Source organism: Ictidomys tridecemlineatus, chromosome 4 (assembly GCF_052094955.1).
Source record: "Ictidomys tridecemlineatus isolate mIctTri1 chromosome 4, mIctTri1.hap1, whole genome shotgun sequence".
Taxonomy (NCBI): domain Eukaryota; kingdom Metazoa; phylum Chordata; class Mammalia; order Rodentia; family Sciuridae; genus Ictidomys; species Ictidomys tridecemlineatus.
Genome location: NC_135480.1, coordinates 149,200,466 through 149,222,983, shown reverse-complemented (window position 1 = coordinate 149,222,983; position 22,518 = coordinate 149,200,466). Strand labels below are relative to the sequence as shown.

At 32.4% G+C, this 22,518-nt stretch overlaps 1 protein-coding gene across 3 annotated transcripts in view; it reads left to right on the top strand.

Annotated features, from left to right (window-relative positions):
• Brd10 (bromodomain containing 10) overlaps positions 1-22,518 on the top strand; it is an 87,404-nt gene that overhangs the window by 16,960 nt on the left and 47,926 nt on the right. For 2 of the 3 annotated variants that reach the window (XM_078047611.1, XM_078047610.1), the window contains exon 2: positions 4,216-4,416. The exons of the other annotated variant lie outside the window; for it this stretch is intronic. In XM_078047611.1, coding sequence (XP_077903737.1) covers positions 4,216-4,416 — 201 coding nt within the window. The remainder of the gene's footprint in view (positions 1-4,215; positions 4,417-22,518) is intronic. 3 annotated transcript variants of the gene reach the window in all.

The window sequence follows — 22,518 nt, the reverse complement described above, 5'->3', positions numbered from 1 at the left end:
TTCTTTATTGTCATTAAGCTCAGTAAGAACAGAAGTCTTGCCTGTAAATGTTGATGCCAACACCTAACCCACTACCATGCACTTAATATTTAATGAAGGAATAAATGAGATGAATGAATGGATCTGTCTAGAGTTTGGGTCAAAAAAGAGGTTGAAGTACAACTTTATTTTTTTAAAAATTTCCAGCCAATTGTAGCATTACTTTTTTCCATTGTTTTGAAATACCATCTTTAGGATATGTTTTTGGTATATATGGATCTAGTTTCAAATTTTCTCCATTGTGCTCTTGACTCATTTTCTGATGAGTTATTATTTTTAAGTATATTTTTAGTTGTCAACGGGCCTTTATTTTTATTTATTTATTTGTTTATTTATATGCAGTGCTAAGAATCGAACCCAGTGCTTCACACATGCTAGGCAAGTGCTCTACCACTGAGCCACAACCCAGCCCTATTGTCATTACTTTAAAATTTATTTTAACATCTGATAAAGTGAGTCTTCTACTAAAATGTCTCCCCCAGGTTTTTTTTAATGTTTATTTTTCTATGAAATATATAGCTTTTTAATAATGTAGTGGAATCAAATTGTTTCACCCATGTTTGATCACTTGGCATAAGAAATACATGAGAAAACATTAGAAATTATAGGTTTGTTGAATATAAGGATGATATTCTTCCTATTCATTAAATGAAAAGAGAAGTTGGTAACATTGCTTTCTTTCTATGGACATTATAACATCTACTTGTCACATCCTCCTAATTTCAGCTCTGTCAGATTTCAGTATCACTGTTAGATCTATTATTTCAGGTAGACAGGGGCAAGACTCACCCTATATTTAGTATTTGTGCCATTATCTGAATCTGAAAGTGTCCTCAATTTACTATTTACTACTTTAGAGCCTCATCATTTTTTTGGCAGATATATAGGGTAGTTGGCCAGAAATAGGCAGCCAGGGTATCTGCCTGTTTTCTTTGCAGACTCATCACAACTTTATCATCTTATGGGAAACATGAATATCTGGACAGTAAGAATGACTTAGGGAACTTCTGTTCTGCCTGCTCTGAGAATGCTTGAATTTTTCTGTTGGCAAGGGATAGCTGTAGCAGTAATAATAATGTGGAAAAGAATAGCCCTAACTCAACTCAAAATGCTTACCAAACTTGTTAAAGTTAGTAAGGCACTTTTCAAATACCACTTCTATTGAAATAAAAACTTTACATTTACCTTTGTACCATCCTTAAATTCAAAACAAAATTAGGAAATAAATATATTCTAAGCAATGTATTTGATTTTGAAAAATAGCTCTAGTTGTCTTCATTTTTCCTTTTGGGCATTATTTATTTGGTGCCATTTCAGAAATGAACAAAGGCTTTGAAATGTTTTTTAGCTCCTAAGGTTCTTTTCACTTAATCCCTTACTAAAGTTGCCATCTTGAATTTTACTAATGAACGCCTTCTTGCACAATCCTTGGCTTTTACTTCATCCTTTCTCATTCTACATGGAAAATTAAACAGTTTAGAGCACTTAGTATTTAAGCACTTAAGCTCTTCTCTTTTGGCCTCTGTTGTTCCATTTATTAATTTCTGTTATTTCTGTAACTCATCTTTTTTAACATTTTTTATGACTTTATTTTATTTATTTACTTTTTATGTGGTGCTGAGGATCGAACCCAGTGTCTCACCTGTGCTAGGCCAGTCAGCTCCAGCTCCAGCTCCCCTTTAATCTTTTTTAATCTCCTTCTTTTACTGTGTTCTTATTTATAACCCTCAATAATTCCTAAATTTATACATTTTATATCTTATATCCCTATACTTATTTCTGTTGAGATATTGTTTATTTTTTATGGCCTTCCTTATCACTAACACTCCCAAGTCAGTATTTTAAGTATTTCTAACCTAAATCTCTTCCCTAATTTTTCTAAATTTTTTTCTACTTTAAGGTTTTCATTAGAGGTGTCGTCATTGTTTCAAGTTGAATATGTTAGTCATCTTGGATGTTCATAGTTTTCATTCCATTTGTACAAACTGTCATATTCATTGTTGAGTTCCTGTTGCTCAGTAAATATATTAAATGAATTAATTAAAATTGTATGAATGGGTATTTTTGTTTTTATTTAGTAGCTTCTCTCTTTCTGCTTACCTAAAACTGTTTTTTTCTGCCAAATCTAGCACAAGTTCTTGACAAGAGAATACAAGATAGTACAGAGAGGTTGAGTAAAATAAGAGTTTTAAAATATTCTTTGAAATTCATGATTATTTGGGGAGAATAATTTCATTAGAGTAGGTATAGACAAATGCCATATTATAGTAGATTGAGATGTGAATGAAAGTTGAAGTAGATCATCAGTTGAGATGTGACTCTTCAAGGGGAATACAACTTGGACATGCTTATATGCTAAAGGCACCTAGCAGTTAGAGAAAGAGAGGTTGAAGATGCAGAAGATATTTAATAAAATATAAATTCTGAAGACCTTTGAAGTGATTAGTTTTTGATCAAAAGATTGGAGGCACATTTTTTACTAAACAAAGTAAGGATGAGCCTGTATTTAGATAATTTTGTTTTTTGAGAAGCGGGAAGTTAATTGAGCTTACTTCAGAATGGAGCTCTTACTGCTATTTTTTTCTGTGAAATAAATATTGGACAGAGTCAGCTTCCAAGTGATGGTGGGTAATGTGGTGAAGTTTTTTGAATAAGGATGACATTAGAAATTGCTGTTCTAGAGAACAAAAGAGGAAACTGCCCACCTTCAAAGAAGTCTTCTTAGTCACAGTTGAGCCCAGTTGTGTGTATAGTTAGAAAACAGACTGCAAGGTATTTTCACTATAGTGCTTAATAATGGAGTTAAAGGAATAAAGAGGCTTTGGGCTGAGATGTAAGAGAAAGTCTAAGTACCTGAGAAAGAAAAGATAATTGGTATGGGAGATGATTTAAGTTACTCATGTATTGAGTTTCAACTATTTAAATACATGAATAACTAAAAGAGGCTAAATTGTATTACAGCAAATGAGTCAAAGAAGGAACCAGAGATCTAAATGAGGGTAAAGAAGAATTTCAGAGGGAATAACAATTGGAAGAATAGAAGATCAAGATCTTGTAGAAGTTGAATAATTTGTGACAAATTCTTTTTTGTGGATATGAAAACGTTTTGTTTATCAGGTAGTTATAAACTACCTGATGAGAATAGTGGTTTTCAAACTAACTTCATGAGCAAAAAAAACAAATTTAATATGTATCCTCAGAGTATGCACATTCATTTATAAATCATGTAAATGTTATTTTATGCCTTAAAGATTTATGTTTTAGTGGACCTTTAGACAGTTTATAGGAAAGCAGAGAAATATAAGGTCAACATTTAATTCATGTAAATTCCTATCCAATATGTTGATTGCTTATTTTGAGTATTGACTTGATTTTGTTGTTGTGGAAACAATGTGTACAAAACCTTCAAAGGCTGTGGCATATCTTAGAAAAGTGGAAGAGCAGATGTTTTCCTGGAAGCTTTTTATAATTAACCCTAATATGATAGATACTAATTCAGAAATCAGTAGTTAGCCTGGCTTTTAAAACTTCCCAAGATTAATGTACTGTTTCTCTTTTCATTGTAAATGTTTTTAATCAGTTATTTTAAATTCATTAAGGGACTCATGAATAATTAAGCAAACTTCTAAGAAACTTTTTTATCATTATTCTTAAGCATTAGATTAGTATCCCAGTGTATTAATAAAAACATAGAAGGAGACATGATTAGATTGAAGAGGAAATGTAGGTTCCTAAATTCTTAAACAATTTAGTTGAAGGTTTTTCAAATTTCAACCTACAATCATATATTGTAAAGCTGTATTTTTTTTATAATTTCCTCAGAGTGTTCATGTATCATTGTAAATTTTCTTTCCCAAAATGTTGTTATACTTTTTCTCATACCAATGTTGTATGAAATATATCTCAAACAATAAATTTTTCCATTAAAGAATTAATATAGTGCTTTAAGTGTTAACTTTAATACTTCAGTTTTAATAATTTTTAAATATAGAGAAGGGACTGACAGACTAATTATATTGATTAAAGAAAGAAATTATGTGGGGAGGATAAAAAATAGGTTTATCTAAATACTTTTAATGTAGGTAGAAAACAAGATTCTTCTTAAGATGCTGTTAAAGTGAGTTTATTGCTTATCCCAAAGATTTGACCTTATAAATTGACTTATTCTTCTCTAAGGCACTTGAGAGAAAAGACAACGATAGCAGTTACATCTAGAGGCTATTATGGATTGGAGGATGAAAAGGGAACTGCATGTACTTCAACAAGGCGTCGGTCAACACCTCGAAGTTTGGCAGGCTTGACAAGTGGAGTTTTTGAATCTATAATGGTTCAAGTTTTGAGACAGGAAGAACAGCTGAGAGCAAAAGAAGAAAAAAGGTAAATGTTAAAAAAAAAAAAAATGAGTTACATGATGTTCAGATTTCCAGGCATTACTTTTCAAAGAGTAGGTTGCATACTTTTCTGTACCCATATCCAATTCCTGGGTCCTTTTATATTGTACTCCAGAATGCAATATCACCAGAGTATAAATTCATAATGAAATAGCACAGTGAAATTTGTTTAAAAATATATAAAACAAATTACCTTGAAGCTTATAAAAAATAATTTCTATAAAAGATTTCATAGTACTTTCTAGATTTCTCTTACTATCTCAAAGGAATTTTAGATTAGATGAATTTTATGTAGATTTGTAGTTTTAGAATAGAATCACAGACCTTTAAAATTAGGAGAAACTTCAGAAATTATGTAGTTCAAGAATAACATATAAATTGACCTCTACCAGTTCTTCCCCTGATATACATTTCCTGATTAACTGAGCTTATTTTGGATTTATCAGGAAAATGTGTTATGCTCAATTAGTGGTACCTTCTAGGTACTGGGAGCATAGAGTGATGGCACTTATATTACATTTTATTTACAACAAAAGGAAATTAGGGCCTAGAGAGGTAAGTGAAACTCAAGTTAATTGCATTAGGAGTGATTGCTGATGGAATAGGGTCTTGGTAATGCTAGTCCAAAGGCAATTTATAATATATTGCTACTTTTTTTTTTCTTTTGGTGGAGCTTGGGATTGAAACCAGGGCCTCATGCATGCCAGGCAACTCTTTATCATTGAGCCACATTCCCAGCCCCATTAGAAATTTTGCTTTTCTTAATAAATGTAATTTGCTTTGATATTTGTAGAATTAAAACTCATCCTTGAAACTTTCTGTTCATGCTTTTATAGCAGTTATTAATTTTGGAACCCTCTGTGAAATAGTTTTTTTCCTGTGTAAAGCCCCATAGAACTTTCCTGCTGTAGGACAGGAGAACAAATGGAAAGGGATAAAAATCTAACAGTAGTATATGATAGATTGACTGGGTAGAATTAGGGGAAAAAAAAGGCTTATAAGAAGTCTGTAGTAATCTTGACCTTCACTACTAGTTACTGGAAACAGGGAGAAGTCAGGTTGTTCTGGGAACAGTTAACAGGATTTGGGTATCTTCCTTGATATAGGGAGAACAAAGGAAGAGACAAAAAATGACTCTAAAAGTATTAATAATAATAATAGTAACAAGAAGATAAAATAACGGTTAGCATTTATTAAGCATGACTACTGGGCCAAATTAGCTCTAAACACTTACATGTATTCAACATTTATCCTGAGTCACACAGAGATAAGTAACTTGCCCAAGGTCAGGCAGTTTTTGAATGGTGAATTTAAGATTGGAACCCTCTATTCTAGCTCTAGATCTTGTGCTCCTAAGCAGCTTTCCTTAAGATTTGTTAAAAAAAAGTGGGGGGTGGGGTGGGGTAAAGGGGTGGAAGACAGTAAAGAAAACTAAAAATCTTGAAAATGTGAGTCCAGTGTAGAAAAAGAACAGTGAACATATTTTGAATAAGTGTTTTGAAGTGATTATGGAAATATTGAAGCATCTTTGTAGGAATGGCTAGTAGGAAACAAGAAATTTAACTAAGTCTTCTTCCTTTCTCCAGTCTTTAATATATTTATATGTGCCTTGACACCAAATAAGCATGGGAGAATAAACCATGGGAGAAAAGTCGTTCATTAACGTCTTAACAACTATGATAATTTAGTGGATTAATATGAATTGAGCTATCTTTTCAGGTATAGGGTTAATGTCTTTATTTTTAATTGTAGAATATTTTAAACATAAAGCAAAGAGTAAATAAGATTACAGTGAAACTCTATGGACCCACAACCCAGCAGTTTTAAAAGAAATTAAGCACAGGTATAAGCAAAGCTCCCTATACTTTTCTTATACCCTAGAAGAAACCACTATCCTGAATTTTTATTATTCCTGTGCATTTTATTATTGAATTGTAAAAATTCTTTATATATTCCGGATACAAGTCTTTTGCCAGATGTATATGTCGTATAAATATTTTCTCCTGTCCATGGCCTGCCTGCCTTTTTATTTTCAGTGTTTTTCTAGAGCAAAAAGTTTTTACTTTTGAATTTAATTTATCTCTTTGAAAATGCAACAACCAACCATTGAACTTTATAGGATTTTTGTTGTTTAAATATGATGGCAAAGACTAGGGTAGAGCGTGTGCCTAGCATGTGTGAGACACTGTGTTCAACTCTCAGCACTTCACGTAAATAAATAAATAAAGGTTCTTTGACAACTAAAAAATAAATAATTATGCTGCTGAAAGTATATTTAGGATATTAAAATTTGGTGAAAGATATTTTTAAATTTTTTCACAGACATATGCTTAATGCCTTATTAGTTGGTGTAATTTTCTTCTTATAAATCACATTTGGGGGAATATAAAATATATTCTGAAAACAGAGTGCTGAAAAATATGGGAAAAAGCTGAGACCCAGAATGATAAAATGATTGTTTGTTATTGTTGTGAACTTAAGTCTTAGGAATGATATTTTCTAATATCAGTGTTTTTTCTATATTTGTACTGTCTTTAACCTAGGGGAAAAAACAGATATTTACCATTTGTGGGGTTTTTTTTTGTGTGTATGTGATTTTTATAAGAAATTTTAGCTTACCTAGCCAGACATGTAATCCCAGTGATACAGTAGGCTGAGGCAGGAGGATACCAAGTTCAAGGCCAATAGCAAGGCCCTAAGCAACCTAGTGAGACCCTGTCTCAAAATAAAAACACAAAAGAGCTGGGGATGTGGCTCAGTGGTTAAGCATCACTGTGTTCAATCCCTGGTACTCCCGCCCCCAAAAAATTAAATTTTAGCTTACCTAAAGTTATAAAAAATCCTTTTTTTGTGGGGAGTGTTACCAGGGATTGAACCCTGTTAACAGAGATCATTTAACCACTGAACCAGACCCCCAACCCTTTTTAATATTTTGTTTAGAGACAGTGTCTCCTTGAGTTGCTTAGGACCTTACTAAATTTCTGAGGCTAGTTTTGAACTTGTGATTTTCCTGTATCAGTCTCCGGAGCTGGTGGGATTTCAGGCATGTGCCACCATACCCAGCTAAAAATCATTTTTAACCAGACATTTCTAAGTTTTGTTTTTTATGGTTATGTCTGTTATCTGTTTGAAGTTAATTTTTGTGTGCAAAATTCAGTTCATCAGTTTTTAAAATATTTTGTGCTTTTTGTGACCTACATAGGATTTTTTGGTTAACCAAGGTTATGAAAATTTTTCCCCCACCATAAATTTCTAAATTTCAGTTTTTATAGTTCTATCTATTATCTATATGAAATTAATTTGTGTATGATGTGTGAGGTTAGGATAAAGTTTATTTTTCCCCCCCGAGATATTCAGTATCATTTATTTGGGGCGGGGGGGGGGGGAGACTCACTAATGACTTACCTTTGCATTTTTGTTGAAAATCAATTTATATATATGAATCTTTCTATAGGTCTTTCTTTATGTTAATAATATTTTTATATGATTATTGTAGCCTTATAGTAAGCTTTGAAATTAGTGATATGAGTCTTCATTTTTTTTGCCCCAAATTTAGTCGTATTAAGATCTTCACATTTCCATGTACTTTTAGAATCATATTATGAATTTACACAGGAAAAAGAAATAAACCTTAGGGACTTTCAATTAGAATATACTTGTTAATTTCTAGGTAATTGTTTACTTTCCCTCAGCAGTATTTTATAGTTTTCAGTGAAACAGTTTTTGCATATTTTGTTAACTTTTCCCTTATATTTTTCATGTTTTTGATGCAATTGTAAATCACTTTAAAATTTAATTTACAATTATTTATTGGTAATATATACAGAAACACAATTTTTAGTGTTGTGACCGTTTGTTTTTTCTCTCAATCTGTCAGATTTTGCTTCATGTAATTTGAAATTCTATTAGATACAGACATACTTGTGATTTTATGTTTTTATTTAATGGATTGAGTGTTTTGGACCTTTTTACTTAAATATTTCATTTTATATCCATTATTGGCTTATTAATGATAGGTCAGTTTTGAATTTCTTAAGTAATTTGAGGTATTACAGGATATGCTTTAATGTATTACAAACATCAGCTTCAAATAATGATTGAACACTTTACAGTATGCTTTTATTTACCATTTCCCATCCATCATGCTGTTCTTGTCATACATTTTCTTTGTATATGTGTTACAAACCTCCAGTACAGTTACTGTGTATGCTCTTTAACAGCTGGTTATTTTTTGAAGAAATTTAAGAATGAAGAGAAAAAGCATTTTATATGTATTCATATATTTACCCTTTCCAATAGTCTGCCTTCTTTTGTATTGATCTGATACCATTTTGTGTCATTTTTCTGCTGCCTAAAGAATTTCTGTAATCCCAGGTAATTCCAGTGGTTTGGGAGGCTGAAGCAGGAAGATCAAAAGTGCAAAGCCAATCTTAGCAACTTAGTAAGTCCCTAAGCAACTCAGTGAGACCTTGTCTCCAAATAAAATATTAAAAGGGCTGGGGATATGGCTCAGTAGTTAAGTGCCCCTGGGTTCCAAAAAGAAAAAAAGAATTTTCTTTTAATATTTCCTGTGATATGGTTCTACCAAAAATGAATTCTAGATTTAGAGAATTTTTTTCCTTGTCTAAAAGTTTTTATTTTGCCTTATGTTTTAAAGGATTGAAAGCACACATACAGGTACACTCACATATATTTATGACTCTATATTGACAAATTGTTTTCAGCATTTGAAACATGACATATTTTAACATGCAGTGTTTTAGAAAAGTCTGCTGATGTTTCTTATCTTTGTTCCTTTATATTTAATGTAGATCTTGTTTCTCTAAGTGCTTTTAAGACTTTCTCTTTATTACTATATTTTAGCTATTTATGCTGTGCACTTGGTATGGGATTATGTGTGTACATGTATCTTGCTTGAAATTCAGTTTATTTCTCTGACCCGTAGGTTTTTTAGTTTTCCTCTTTGAGTTAAATTTCAATATTAATGATCTTTTGCAGTGTTCATTCCAGTGATTTTTAAATTTCATATATATTTTTCATCTCTAGAAGTTATATTTAATTTTATATATGTATATGTATGTGTGTGTATCTTCTTTTATCGTATGTTCATTTTATTTAATGTTCTTTTCTATTAATTCCATCATCTTTGTCGTTTCTAGGTCTTTCAACTGACTGACATTTCTTCTGGTCTTAATTATATTTTTATGCTTCATGGCATGTCCAATAATTTTAATTAGAAATTAGACATTGTGAATGTTTCTTTGTTTGGTGTCTTTTTTTTTTTAACTCCATTTATAGAAGGTGGGCTTTTTCTTTCAGGCAGTTAAGTTTCTTGCGGATTGGTTTGATAATCCTTTGAAGTCCAGGTTTTAAGCTGTTCCAGAGTGAGTCTAGAATATAGCTTTTACTCTAGTTCATCCTTACTATGGCATGATTCTTCTGAGATCTCCACTAAGTTTCCTAAGTGATGATTGGTCATTTTTGCCAAACTTTGTAGGGTTTTATTCTATTCGTAGGCTACTACTCAGCAGAGTCTCAAGAGGATCCTTATATAGATTTATGAAGCTCTTTTTCTGTATGTCTTTCTTCTTTTTGGAATTATCTTACAACTTCTAGGTGCTTCATCCTTCCTGAATGCTAATCTCCATCCCTGGAACTCAACTCCACTGGACTCTCTATTCTTTTCCATGAATTCATAGTCTGAAAAATACCTTTAGTCAGAAAACTGGACTATTATAGTGGCTGCCTCATTTATTTTACTTATCTTAATGATCACAGTTCTGCTCTATTTGTTCCAATGTCTGAAAACATTTGGTTTATATATTTTGTTCAGTTTGTGGTTGTTTACAGTTGAAGGGTAAGTGTGATCCAGTTATTTCATCATGGTCATTTCCATGTATGAAAATGATCATTTCCATGCATTTCTTATGTTTTGACTACATATGTATATTCACAGATAACATAAACATTGCTTGCATGTCTTTAATTTTTGTATATAAATGGCAACTGTGTTTTCATTCAACATTTATGTATGTGAGCTTTATCCATATTAAACTATTTCATTTATTGCCAGTGTTGTTATAATAGTATTACATTATGTGACTGTATCACTGTGTATCCATTTACCAGATGAGATGGACACTTTGGATTATTTCTAGTATTTTGTTATTATAGAATGCTACAATGTGTATCACTTAAGAATGGATATAGAGATAGCTACACAATATGTCTGTTTGAGTATATGTGTGTCATACTGGTAATCATATGGTTATGATATCTTCTTTAATGTTTTATGGTATGTTGCCAAAATAATGTGATCTTAGAGTTGTGAGGAAGTTGTATTGATAATGTAGTTATCATCACATGTGTTTTGTATAAAATGTTCAATAAATTATAGCATTAAACTGTCTTATAATGCATCCTTGACTTGAAGAGTAAATATAGCTACTCTTTTTCTCAAAAATATATGAATCATTAAACTTTTTAACTCCAGTTACTCATAGGCGCCATTGTTGTCTAGTTCCATCTGATTCTTAACTGCCTAAATGTTGCCACATTTCATTTTTTTGTCCTAGGGTCTCCTTTCCCCATGGAGACATGTCTTTTGCCCAAATTTTTCCTTTAATTAAGTTTCTGACCTAGTTGCCTATCTTCTCTGGATGGGTTATCAGTATCTCACATCTGTCAGAAAACATGTATTCAATTTAGAATAATTCAAGGTTTATTTTTAAAAGAGTTGAAATATAGCAGAACATTAAGTGATGAGGCTAACCAAGATAAACAGAGGGAATACTTACTGCTACCCAGGAGAGAGAAACAAAAAGACTTGTTTTGAGAGGATACCTTCTGTTGAAGGACATAGCCTAAGGCAGCCTCACAGAGAGGAAACCCAGGGAATAAATATTTCACCTTACTTCTCTGCCTGACTCTGATTACCTGCCAGGGCTTTCCATTGACTGAACTCCAGGAAAGCCAGAGGATGAGGTTGCCTATTGAGACAGAAAAATTTATACAGGGAAGGGGATGGAGAGTAGATCTGGAGGCAAATAAAAGATATGTAGTACAGATATGTTCTTCAAATTTATCATATGTAAAATTAACTGTGAATAGGGTTTTCCTCTAAGACTTACTGCAGTGCTTCCTATCTTGGTCAATAGCACCACCATCAGTTGAATTGTGCAAGTTAGAAAACTGGTATTCATTCTTGACATATTCCTCTCCCTCATATGCTTATCAAATCTATCCTCAACTCTGGATAGTGTTATTTCTTTCATCTCTTTTCAATATGCATGCTTCTCTTTGTCTTCTCTGTTTTCATCTATTTCCTTCCTCTCTCACTTAGATGTCTGTTCTTCACTTAATTGGTTTAACAGTGTTCATGCTTGCCTCATTCCAGTCTTATTTTCTTATTAGAGTAAACTTTTTGAAATGCAAATGTGATCTTCCACTCACCTATTAATGTAGCATCTCCTTAAAACAAAGTAAACCATACAGAAACTTTAATGCCTTAATTTAGTTTATAAGATCTTACTTTCACATTTTGTTTTTTTAAGAGAGAGAGAGAGAGAATTTTTTTAATGTTTTTATTTTTTAGTTATTGGCGGACACAGCATCTTTGTTTGTTTGTGGTGCTGAGGATCGAACCCAGGCCACACATATGCCAGGCCAGCGCGCTACCGCTTGAGCCACATCCCCAGCCCTTACTTTCACATTTTGATCTCTCTCTATCTCTCTAATCTTGCCTTATGTCATTCTGTCCTTCATTCTTGCCATAGTGGTCTTCTTTCCCTCTCTTCAATGCCAAGAAAGTGTTCTAGATTTTATATGCGTCCAAATTTGGAGTTCATATAAAATATAAAAGTACATATAAAATAGAAAACTGTCATTTTCTTTTAACCAGTATGTTCTAATTTTTCTAAAATGAGCATGCTTTTCTTCTGTAATTGAAAATGTAATCTTAAAAATCTTAAAACTTGTATATTAAAATTTGTATATGCAATTTAGTAAATGTCTTTTGAGCTTATCCCAAGATTTCTCTTTTGACTTCAGAAGAATCTGACATCTAGGCAGTAACTTGTGGTCTGATATATGGGAATGCTAGGCAAAGCCTCCCTGAATATATATAATTACCCTGTATTTTGTTGTGGCACCTAAATTTCTATTTATCTATCAGTTCTAGAAATCTCAAGTCAGAGACTAGCTGAGAATGTAGATGTACATTTGGATCTGAAAAGAAATTTTGAAATCATATTGGAAAATTGGGAGAGTGCCAAAGATCTTAAAATTACTACAGTTGTGCTTTAGACTTAGCTTTTTTTTTTTTAATTAAAATCTTTGGCATAAGAAGTGAGAGAATAAGTTTTCCTTTTGTTAAATAGGTTAAAACCCCTTAAAAATTTAAGATCAAGATAGCAAGCTGATTGATTCATTCTGTTGTCATATATAACAAATTAAAATTTTTAAAAACAAGCATGTAGAATAAATTAGAGCTAGAAATTTTTTTAAATGAAAAAAAAGCAAGCTGAGTAATTTTCTTATAGATTTTAAAATTTTAATATAGCACTTTAATTTCTTTATGGTCTATTGACAATTCTATTTATTTATTTATCTTTATTTTTGGCTCAGATAATTCTTTAATTCCCCCACTGATATTTTACAAGTGGAAGGAACTCCATAAATATCAGGGCATCTATTAATCTTTAGCTGATTATCTGAGCATGCACTAACCCAAAAGTAAATTATTTTAAAAAATCTTTGAAGTTCAACAGTTTAGTCTAATGGATAAATTTATAGAAACATATGATCATCAAAATTGAGCCAAGAGAATATAGAAAACTTAAACACCAATAGCAAGCAGTGAGACCAAAGAAGTAATAAAAAAGCCTTCCAACAATAACAACAACAAAAAAAGCCCAGGACCAAATGGATTCCCAGCTGAATTCTACCAGACCTTTAAAGAAGAACTAATGCCAATGCTTCTCAAATTATTCCATGAAGTCGAAAGGTGTAGAACAGTTCCAGATTAATTCTGTGAAGTCTGATACCAAAATCAGATATAGACACTGCAAGAAAAGAAAATAGACCAATGAACATAGATTTTAAAATCCTTACTAAAATATTAGCAAACCATATTCAATAACAAATTAAGATTATACCTCATTATAGAGTTGATTTCATTCCAAGGATGCACAGGTGGTTCAACATATGCAAATCAATAAATGTAGTTCACCACACAAACAGAATCACTGGAAAAAAATCACACAGTCTTCTCAACAAGTACATAAAAAGCTTTTAACAATATTCAGCACCCATTCATGATAGAAACACTGAAGAAACTAATGATAGAAGGAGCTTACCTCAATGTCATAACAGCTATATGCAACAAACTGAAAACAAACTCAGTGGGAAAAATTGACTACATTTCCTCTCACATTAAGAATAAAAGAAAGATATCCACTTTTACCACATTTACTGAATATAATGCTTGAAATTTACCAGAGCAAGAAAAGGAAATAACAGTGATACAAATAGGAAAAGAAGTTAAATTATTGTTGGCAGATGATGATTCTATACTTAGAAGATACAAAACTCTCCATCAAAAGACTTCTAGAACTAATAAACAAATTCAGCAAAGTAGCAGATACAAAATCAACATTAAAAAATCAGTGGCTTTCCTATGCAACAGTAATTGATCCACTGAAAAAGACATTTAGGAGAAAAAAACATTCATATACCTCAAGCAAAAATAGGAATAAAATTAACCAAGGAGGTGGAAACCCTCTACAATGAAAATTACAGAACACTGAAGAAAGAAAACAAAGATAGAAAATGGAAAGACTTCCCATGCTCTTGGGTAGGCAGTATTAGTATTGTCAAAATGGTCATATGACCAAATGCGTTATGAAGATTCAGAACAATCTCCATCAAAATAACCAATAGCATTCTTCACAACTAGAAAAAATAGTCCAAAAATTTATATGGAAGAATAAAAGACCCAAAACAGTCAATGCAGTTCTAAGAGTAGGTCACCAATGCAGGAATCATCACAATACTTGATTTCAAATTATCTTACAGAGCTTCAGTAACAAAAACATAGTACTAGCATAAAAACAGACACATAGACGGATGGAATAGAAAGGAAGATAGACTCACAAAGATACAGTCATTTGATCCTTGATAAAAGCTCCAAAGCCCTATGCTGGAGAAAAGACAGTCTTTTTAACAGAGAAGTGCCAGAAATATTGGTTATACATTTGTAGAAGAATGAAACTAAATCATTCTCTTACCCCCTGCACAGAAGATAGCTCAAAATGGATCAAAGACCTAGGAATTAGTCCAGAAACTTGCAACTATTAGAAGAAAACATAAGGTCAAGATTCCAACATATATAGATTCAGGCAATGACTTCCTTAGTAGAATTTCTAAAACTGAGAAAATAATACCAAGAATTAACAAATGGTATGGCATCAAATTGAAAAGCTTATGCACAGAAAGGAAACAAAAGCATGAAGAGAGAATCTAGAGAATAAGAGAAAGTCCTTGCCAGCTACTTTTCCAACAGATGATTCATATCAAGAATATATAAAGAACTCAAAAACCTCCATCAAAAGCAACAAAAACAAATAACCAAATCAATAAATGAGCTAAACAGACACTTCTCAAATATGTGAAAAAGTCTTCAACATCTTTAGCAGTCAAGGAAATGCAAATCAAGACTACACAGATTTCATGTCATTCAGAATGGGAGTCATCAAAAATACAAATAATAAATGTTGGCAAGAATATGGGGGGCAAAACACATACACTCTGTGATTGGACTGTAAATTCGTACAACCTCTATGGAAATATGTATATCTACAATGGAATTTTACTCAGCCTTAAAAAAGAACAAAATTATGTCCCCTGCAGGAAAATAGATGGAACTTTAGAGTATTGTGTTAAGCAAAATAAGCCAGACTGAGAAAGTCGGGGGTTGTATTTTTCTCCCATATGTGGAAGCTAGGGAGAAAAAAGGAGGGGAGTTTTCTCATGAAAATAGTTGGGTGATCAGTAGAGTAGAGGAAAGAGACCATAGGGAAGGAGGAGGGGAAGGAAAGAAGAGGTAATAAGGAATTTTTAACTAGAAACTTCTTGACCAAATTTTAGGTGTCTATGACTGTGTCACAGCAAAGCCCACTATTGCACAAATTGTAATGAACCAATAAAAAAATCTTAAAATATTGGATATATTCACTATTAATTTTTATAAAACTGGATAATCAGAAATTTTGTGTATTTTGTAATACTCTATTTTACATGTTTGTATGAACTTACTGATACTTTATTCATTTGGAAATCACTGGTGTTAAGACAATAAGTGACATATATTTTTGGAAAATAAAAGCTAGCTATAATTAAGTGATTTATTTCCAGAACCTGTATAACACAATAATAACAGTGACTTAATGAAATAGACATTTGTGTTTTGTGCCCGCTCAGCACTTTGGATAGCTTTCATACCTTTTGGTGATTTCCCTTATTACAAATCCTGACACCACAAAAGAGATGCCAAACCTTTATATTTTCATACCCACTCACAGCTAAAGTAGAAGCACATAACCAGACAAATACTTCTTACTTGGAAGTACATAGAAGCAATCAGATGGCAGTAATGGGCAAGAGAGTTTGTCTTTTGATGAAGATGAAGGTAGAAGAAGCTTGTGGTTGTCCTAGGTTCTTAGTATCAGAGGTACTAAATAGTATTGGCCGTCTAATTTTTTCTGGAGAAGTTCCTGAGTATGATTGAGATTTTTTTTGTCTTCACGTCTTGTAAATTTGTTTCTCTCACCCTTAACAGAGCTTCTATAAGTTCCTTAATAATCTTTAAATTCCTTTTCTGTTTTAACTAGAAACCTCTTCTTGACAAACTTGATATGAATGGTTGATTTGCCTAAAATATAACAGTACGTATAACGCATTTTAGAAAACATAAATGTCTTACTTTCATTTTTTATGCCACCAATTTGCTTGCATTGTATTGTTTCCTCAATTAATGGATTATTGTGGATTATGTTTTTCTAGATTATACTCTCTTATGTGGTCCATATTTTTTCACTTCTTTGTATCCTCATACATGGTAAATGGTGAATAAAAGTTTATAAAACTGATAGAAGACTTTAAAACAATTTTTTCCCCAAAGCTGTTCACTCATTAGCAGTGTGCCTGCCAAGTTATGTGTGACCAAAATAACCTAATCACACTTTCTCTTATTATTTTACATAGTAATGGGTAAATGCTCTCCAAGCAGGAGCACCAGGATGGTGCTTCTCATTTTTTGAGAACTCATTTCCTCTATATATTGTGTACTAGACAAATGAATCTTAATTTTATAATAATCTAGTTTCTAGATACTAAAGAGGCTGCAATGTATAACAAAAGTAGGCTAGTAAACTAACACTTCTTTTTTTTACACTTTGTGTTAAAATTCATTGGAAATCTGTCTTCTAAAAAGGACTTTTGGAAGTGAAATTATTACATCCCCATGCTGTTGAGGATCAGGAGAGATTCCATATGCCTATTTCCAAAGGGCTGTTCTGCCTTGCTGGTCTATACCAGTCATATACTTTCTTTTTCCTTCTCACACCTCTTTACTACCTGTAATCTAAGGCTAGATTCCATCTTTCTTCCTTGAAAGGTACAGATTATGAGACACAGCAGTGTGAGTAGCAGACCTTACATAACTTTAGACAGTGCACATAGATGCCAGCATCACAATTCAACTGTGTCATGGTTCTTCCAGGCACCTAACAGAATGTGTATTTATATCATTGATTAATAGTCTTCATTTTCCAAGAATAAGCCAGTTGGTACTAAACCTTGGCCTGCAGGCAAACTCTGTATTTCTAGCTCTTACACTGACCTTCTGTGAAAGTCTGTGAATTTATTTTCTCACTCTTCTTTATGTTCTTAGTGTATCTATCACATGATTAGTTTCTGAAATTACCAGGTCACTAATCTGTAATGCTTAAAGGTTGCTTATTACTGCTTTAGGCAAAAATAAGTCCATTAAAGTTTTCTTTTGCTCCAACTTGCCCTGACTTTTTCTTCCCCAATAATTAGTTACTTTTTCACTTTTGCAGAAAGATATAATACTCTTCTCTATCAGAACATCAGAGTACTTCATTGATATCAATCATTGTGCATTGCCTTTAGAAGCTTAAGGTGATTTTTTATTATCCTTTTCCCTATTTACTGTTGACTCTTTGTATCTTTTCTAGTATTTGGTATTCCTTAATAGGTTGAGCTTCCCTGATTCAAAAATCAAAATGCTCTGACATGATACCACAAAAGGAAAATTTCACATCTGGTGGAATTTGCTGAGGCAGGAGGATGGAAAGCTCAAGGTCAGCCTGGTCAACTTAGTGAGACCCTGTCTCAAAATAAAAATGAAAAGGGATGGTGATATATGTCAGTAGTAGAGTTTGTCTGGCACGTATGAGGCCCTGGGTTTAAAGAAAAAAAATTACCTTTAATCTATGTGTATAAGGTATACATGAAACATAAATGAATTTCATGTTTAGAGTTGGATTGCATCCCTAAGATCTCTCTCAGGTATGCAAATGTTCCAGAATCAAAAATACTTCGTGTCTCAAGCATTTCTGATGTGGACACTTGACTTGTACCAATGAAATTTCTACGATTCTCTATATAAAGCAGAGAGAAACTCTGTTTCATGGGAAGGTGTACATTATCTATAGTTCTAACATAAACAAGAACTTTAAATCACTTGACTAATATTCTTTCATTTTTTAAAAAACATTTATTTTTTAGGTGTAGATGGACACAACACAATGCCTTTATTTTTATGTGGTGTTGAGGATCGAACCCGGATCCCGCCCGTGTTAGGGGAGCGCTCTACCGCTGAGCCACAATCCAAACCCCAATTCCTCAAATTTTGAAAAAATTGATTTAAGGATTTTTAATTTTACAGGCTGTTAAAACTCTTACAATGCTGCTAAGGCTTCTGATAAAAGAGAGCAGTCTCAATCCAACTCAATTTCAAGCCCCTGATTCAGAATCATCTACCTTAACTCTTATCTGTTTCTTCTAGTAATTATTTCCACACTTCTAAATCACTGCTTACGTTGTTATTTCTTGATTTATTCCTTTTTTTTTTTTAGTCCTGCATTATCTGTTGATATCCATCCATGTAAAATGAAGATTTAGTTCTTTTAACAGCTATTTCTACTGATACAAAAGTTGTGTGCTCTCTGTTATTAACTTTGATATCTTTTGCCTCATTCATCTTATACGTTTTTGTTGATTAATCAATAATTCAGATCTCATTTTTACTTCCAAAGTAGACATTACTACTATTTTTGTTAATGTAATGTTAGGTTCCTAGTCCTTCTTGTATCTTTCTGTGATCGTTTTTCTTCCTCAAGTATATCCTGTAGAAGTATTTTCTCTTGTTTTAGTTTGAATAGTTTTTGCTGTTATCTTCAAGTTCACTAATCTTTTATTCTTCCATGTCTAAGCTACCATTAATCTCATTCCACTTTTTTATGTATTTTTAGTTGTAAATGAACACAAAACTTTTATTTTATTTATATGTGGTGCTGAGGATCTTACACATGTGCTAGGAAAGTGTTCTGCCACTGAGCTACAACCCCAGCCCATTATTCCATTTTTTTTTTTTTTTAAATCTCAGACACTACAGTTTTTACCTCTAAAAGTTCAATTTGGGTGTTTTTCTAAATATCTTCTCAGTGAACTTTTTAGCCTTACAAAATACTACTTTAATCAAACAAATTAATGAGCAAACAAATTAATACTACTTTAATTTATTTGCTAATTCTGACATCTGGGTCAGTTCTGACTGTTTTTTCTCATTGAGAGTCATGTATTGCTGCTTTCTTATATGCCTGATAGTTTGATTTAGATAATCAAATATTATAAATTTTAACCTTTCTGAGTGCTGGATATTTTGGAAATCCTATAAGTCTTCATGGGTTTTTCTCTGGAATGCAGTTGTTACTTGGAAACAGTTTAATAATTTTGGATCTTTTATAATTTGTTACTTGTGTTCAGAGCAATTCTTTTTATTTTTTAATATTTATTTTTTAATTGTAGTTGGACACAATACCTTTATTTTATTTATTTATATGTGATGCTGAGGATCGAACCCAGGGCCTTGCATGTGCTAGGCAAGCACTCTACCACTGAGCCACAACCCCAGCCCCACAGCAATTCTTAGTCTAAATCTAGCAGGATATATTTTGACATTAGACAGTTTGATGTATTTTGACATTATACATGGGGTATAGATTATTCTAATTAGAATCTCATTCTTGAAGTAGAACATGATGTGGAGCCACTGGTCATGGCTCAATATATGAACATAGGAAAGTTATATCCAATGCATTGTACTGTCTTTCCTATTTCCATCCCCACTTCCCTTCATTCTCCTTTGTCTAATCCAATGAACTTCTGTTGTTTCCACTCCCTACTATGTGTTAGCATCCCCATATCTGAGAGAACATTTAGCCCTTGTTTTTTGGGGATTGGTTTATTTCATTTAGCATGATAGTCTCCAGTTCTAACCATTTACTGGCAAATGCCATAATTTCATTCATTTTTATGGCTGAGTAATACTCCATTGTGTATATACACCACATTTTCTTTATTCATTCATCTGTTGAAGAGCATCTAGGTTGGTTCCATGGCTTAACTATTGTGAATTGAGCAGCTATAAACATTGATGTGGCTGTGTCACTGTAGTATGCCGATTTTAAGTCCTTTGGGTATATACCAAAGAGTAGGATAACTGGATCAAAGGGTGGTTCCATTCCAAGTTTTTTGAGGAATCTCCATATTGCTTTTCAGAGTGGTTGCACCGGTTTGCAGTCCCACCAGCAATTCAATGTATGAGTGTGCATTTTGGAAATAAATGTCTTTAAATTACCCTGACCCATGAAAGATACTTTAGCTGATTATACAATTCTAGTTTGATAATGATATTAACACAGCATTTAAAGATACTCTTCTGATGTTTCTGATTTATTTTGATGCTATTGGTAGTCTCTCAGTTTTGTCTGTAATGTGTGGTATGTAATTTGTCTATTATTCCTCTTGGGCTTATAAGATTTTCTTTTTGTCTGATGTTTTATTATCATGGGGCCCAAATGTGACTTTTTTTTTTTTTGATACAGGCATTGAACTCAGGGGCACTTAATCATGGAACCACATCCCCAGCCCTTTTTTGTATTTTATTTAGAGACGGAGTCTCACTGAGTTGCTTAGCACCTTGCTTTTGCTGAGGCTGTCTTTGAACTCGTGATCCTCCTGCCTCACCCTCCCGAGCTGCTGGGATTACAGGTGTGTGCCACTGTGCCTGGCTATGGCATTCTTAATTAATTTATTTTGGGGGACTTCTTGAATCAAGGATTTGTATCCATTAGTTCTGGAAAGTTCTCAGCCATTCTCTCTTCAAATTTGCCATCATCAGTATCCTCCTACCGCTCTTCTTTATTCTTATTTTCTAGTGCTCCAATTGGTTGTTAGATTTTAATCTGTTTTGATTTTAATATTTCTTCTTTATGTCCCATATTTTTGTCTTTTTTGCACTGAATTTTTGGAAAATTTTTTAACTCAACATTTTCCTGTGTAGATTAGCTACTTAATCATCTAATTGGGTTTTTTTGTTTTTGTGATTACATTTATTTCTCTGAGTTCTTTTTAGGATCTACCTAGACCATTCTGGTGATTTCTTGATTCATATTTCCCTATTTTTGCTTTTTAAAATATTATCTATATTATATTTTGTTTCTAATAATTTCATTAACTGAAATTGGAATTTTGCAGTGAAGTCTTGATGACCTCAATTTTTCTATGTTAAGAATATTTTTAATTATGTAATTTTTAATTAGATATAAGATTATTCAGATTTCCATTCTTATATCAATTTTGTTAATTCATGTTTTTCAAAAACATTATCCATTTAAATTGTCTCTTGGGGGGCCGGGGTTGTGGCTCAGTGGTAGAGTGCTTGCCTAGCATGCATGAGGCACTGGGTTTGATCCAGCACCACATTAAAAAATAATAATAATAAAAATAAAATAAAGATATTGTGTCCATCTACAAGTAAAAAATATTTAAAAAATTGTCTCTTGGCATAAGGTTTTCATAAATATCTTAATAAAATATCTTAATAAAATCTGTATGACCTATTTAAAAAAAACATTTATTTATATTTTGGGGGCAGGTACTGGGGATTGAACCCAGGGGCACTTAACCACTGAACCACATTCCTACCCCTGCTTCTTATTATTGTATCCTCGTCATTATTTTAAAAGATTACTGCTTTATCTTTTTCATTTGTCCTAAATTTTTCTCTTCCCACTACCTTTTGTTATTTTTTCCATGTCCCCATCTCTACTAATTTGAGTATGTCCTTAAGTCTTTTGTTTTAGTAGCTACCCTAGAAATATTCACGTTCATTATTAACTTATAAAAGTCTGAAATCAATATTTTTAGGTCTTCCTGGTTAATAGAAGGACCTTGAAATGCTTTCAACTTTAATCATTTCTCATCCATTGGTTTGCTGTTGTTGTAATGTTTTTTAAACTGAACATTTTTATCATTATTTAATGCTGTGTCTATGTAGTTTAACATATATTACAGCTTTTTTTCTCTTCCCCTCTTTGCTCTTTAGTCAGAGACCGTGTCCTTCCCTGGAAATAGATCCTTTAGAATTTCTTACATAAGGGGTCTTTTAGTTACAAATATTAATTTTTTGTCTGAAAATATTTTTATCTTTATTTTTTAAAGATGTTTTTGCTCCAGGGCTGGGGCTGTAGCTCATCGGCAGAGTGCTTGCTTAGCATGCATGAGGCACTGGGTTTGATCCTCAGCACCACGAAAAATAAACAAATAAAATAAAGGCATTATATCCATTTACAACTACAGAAAAAAAAATTTAGAAGATTTTTTGCTCTGAATGGAAATTTATCTTGACAGTATTTTCTAATTATATTAAAGGTATTCCACTGTGTGGTAGCTTCCACTATTTGTTATTTAGGAGTTAACTGTAAATCTGTTCTCTTTTTTC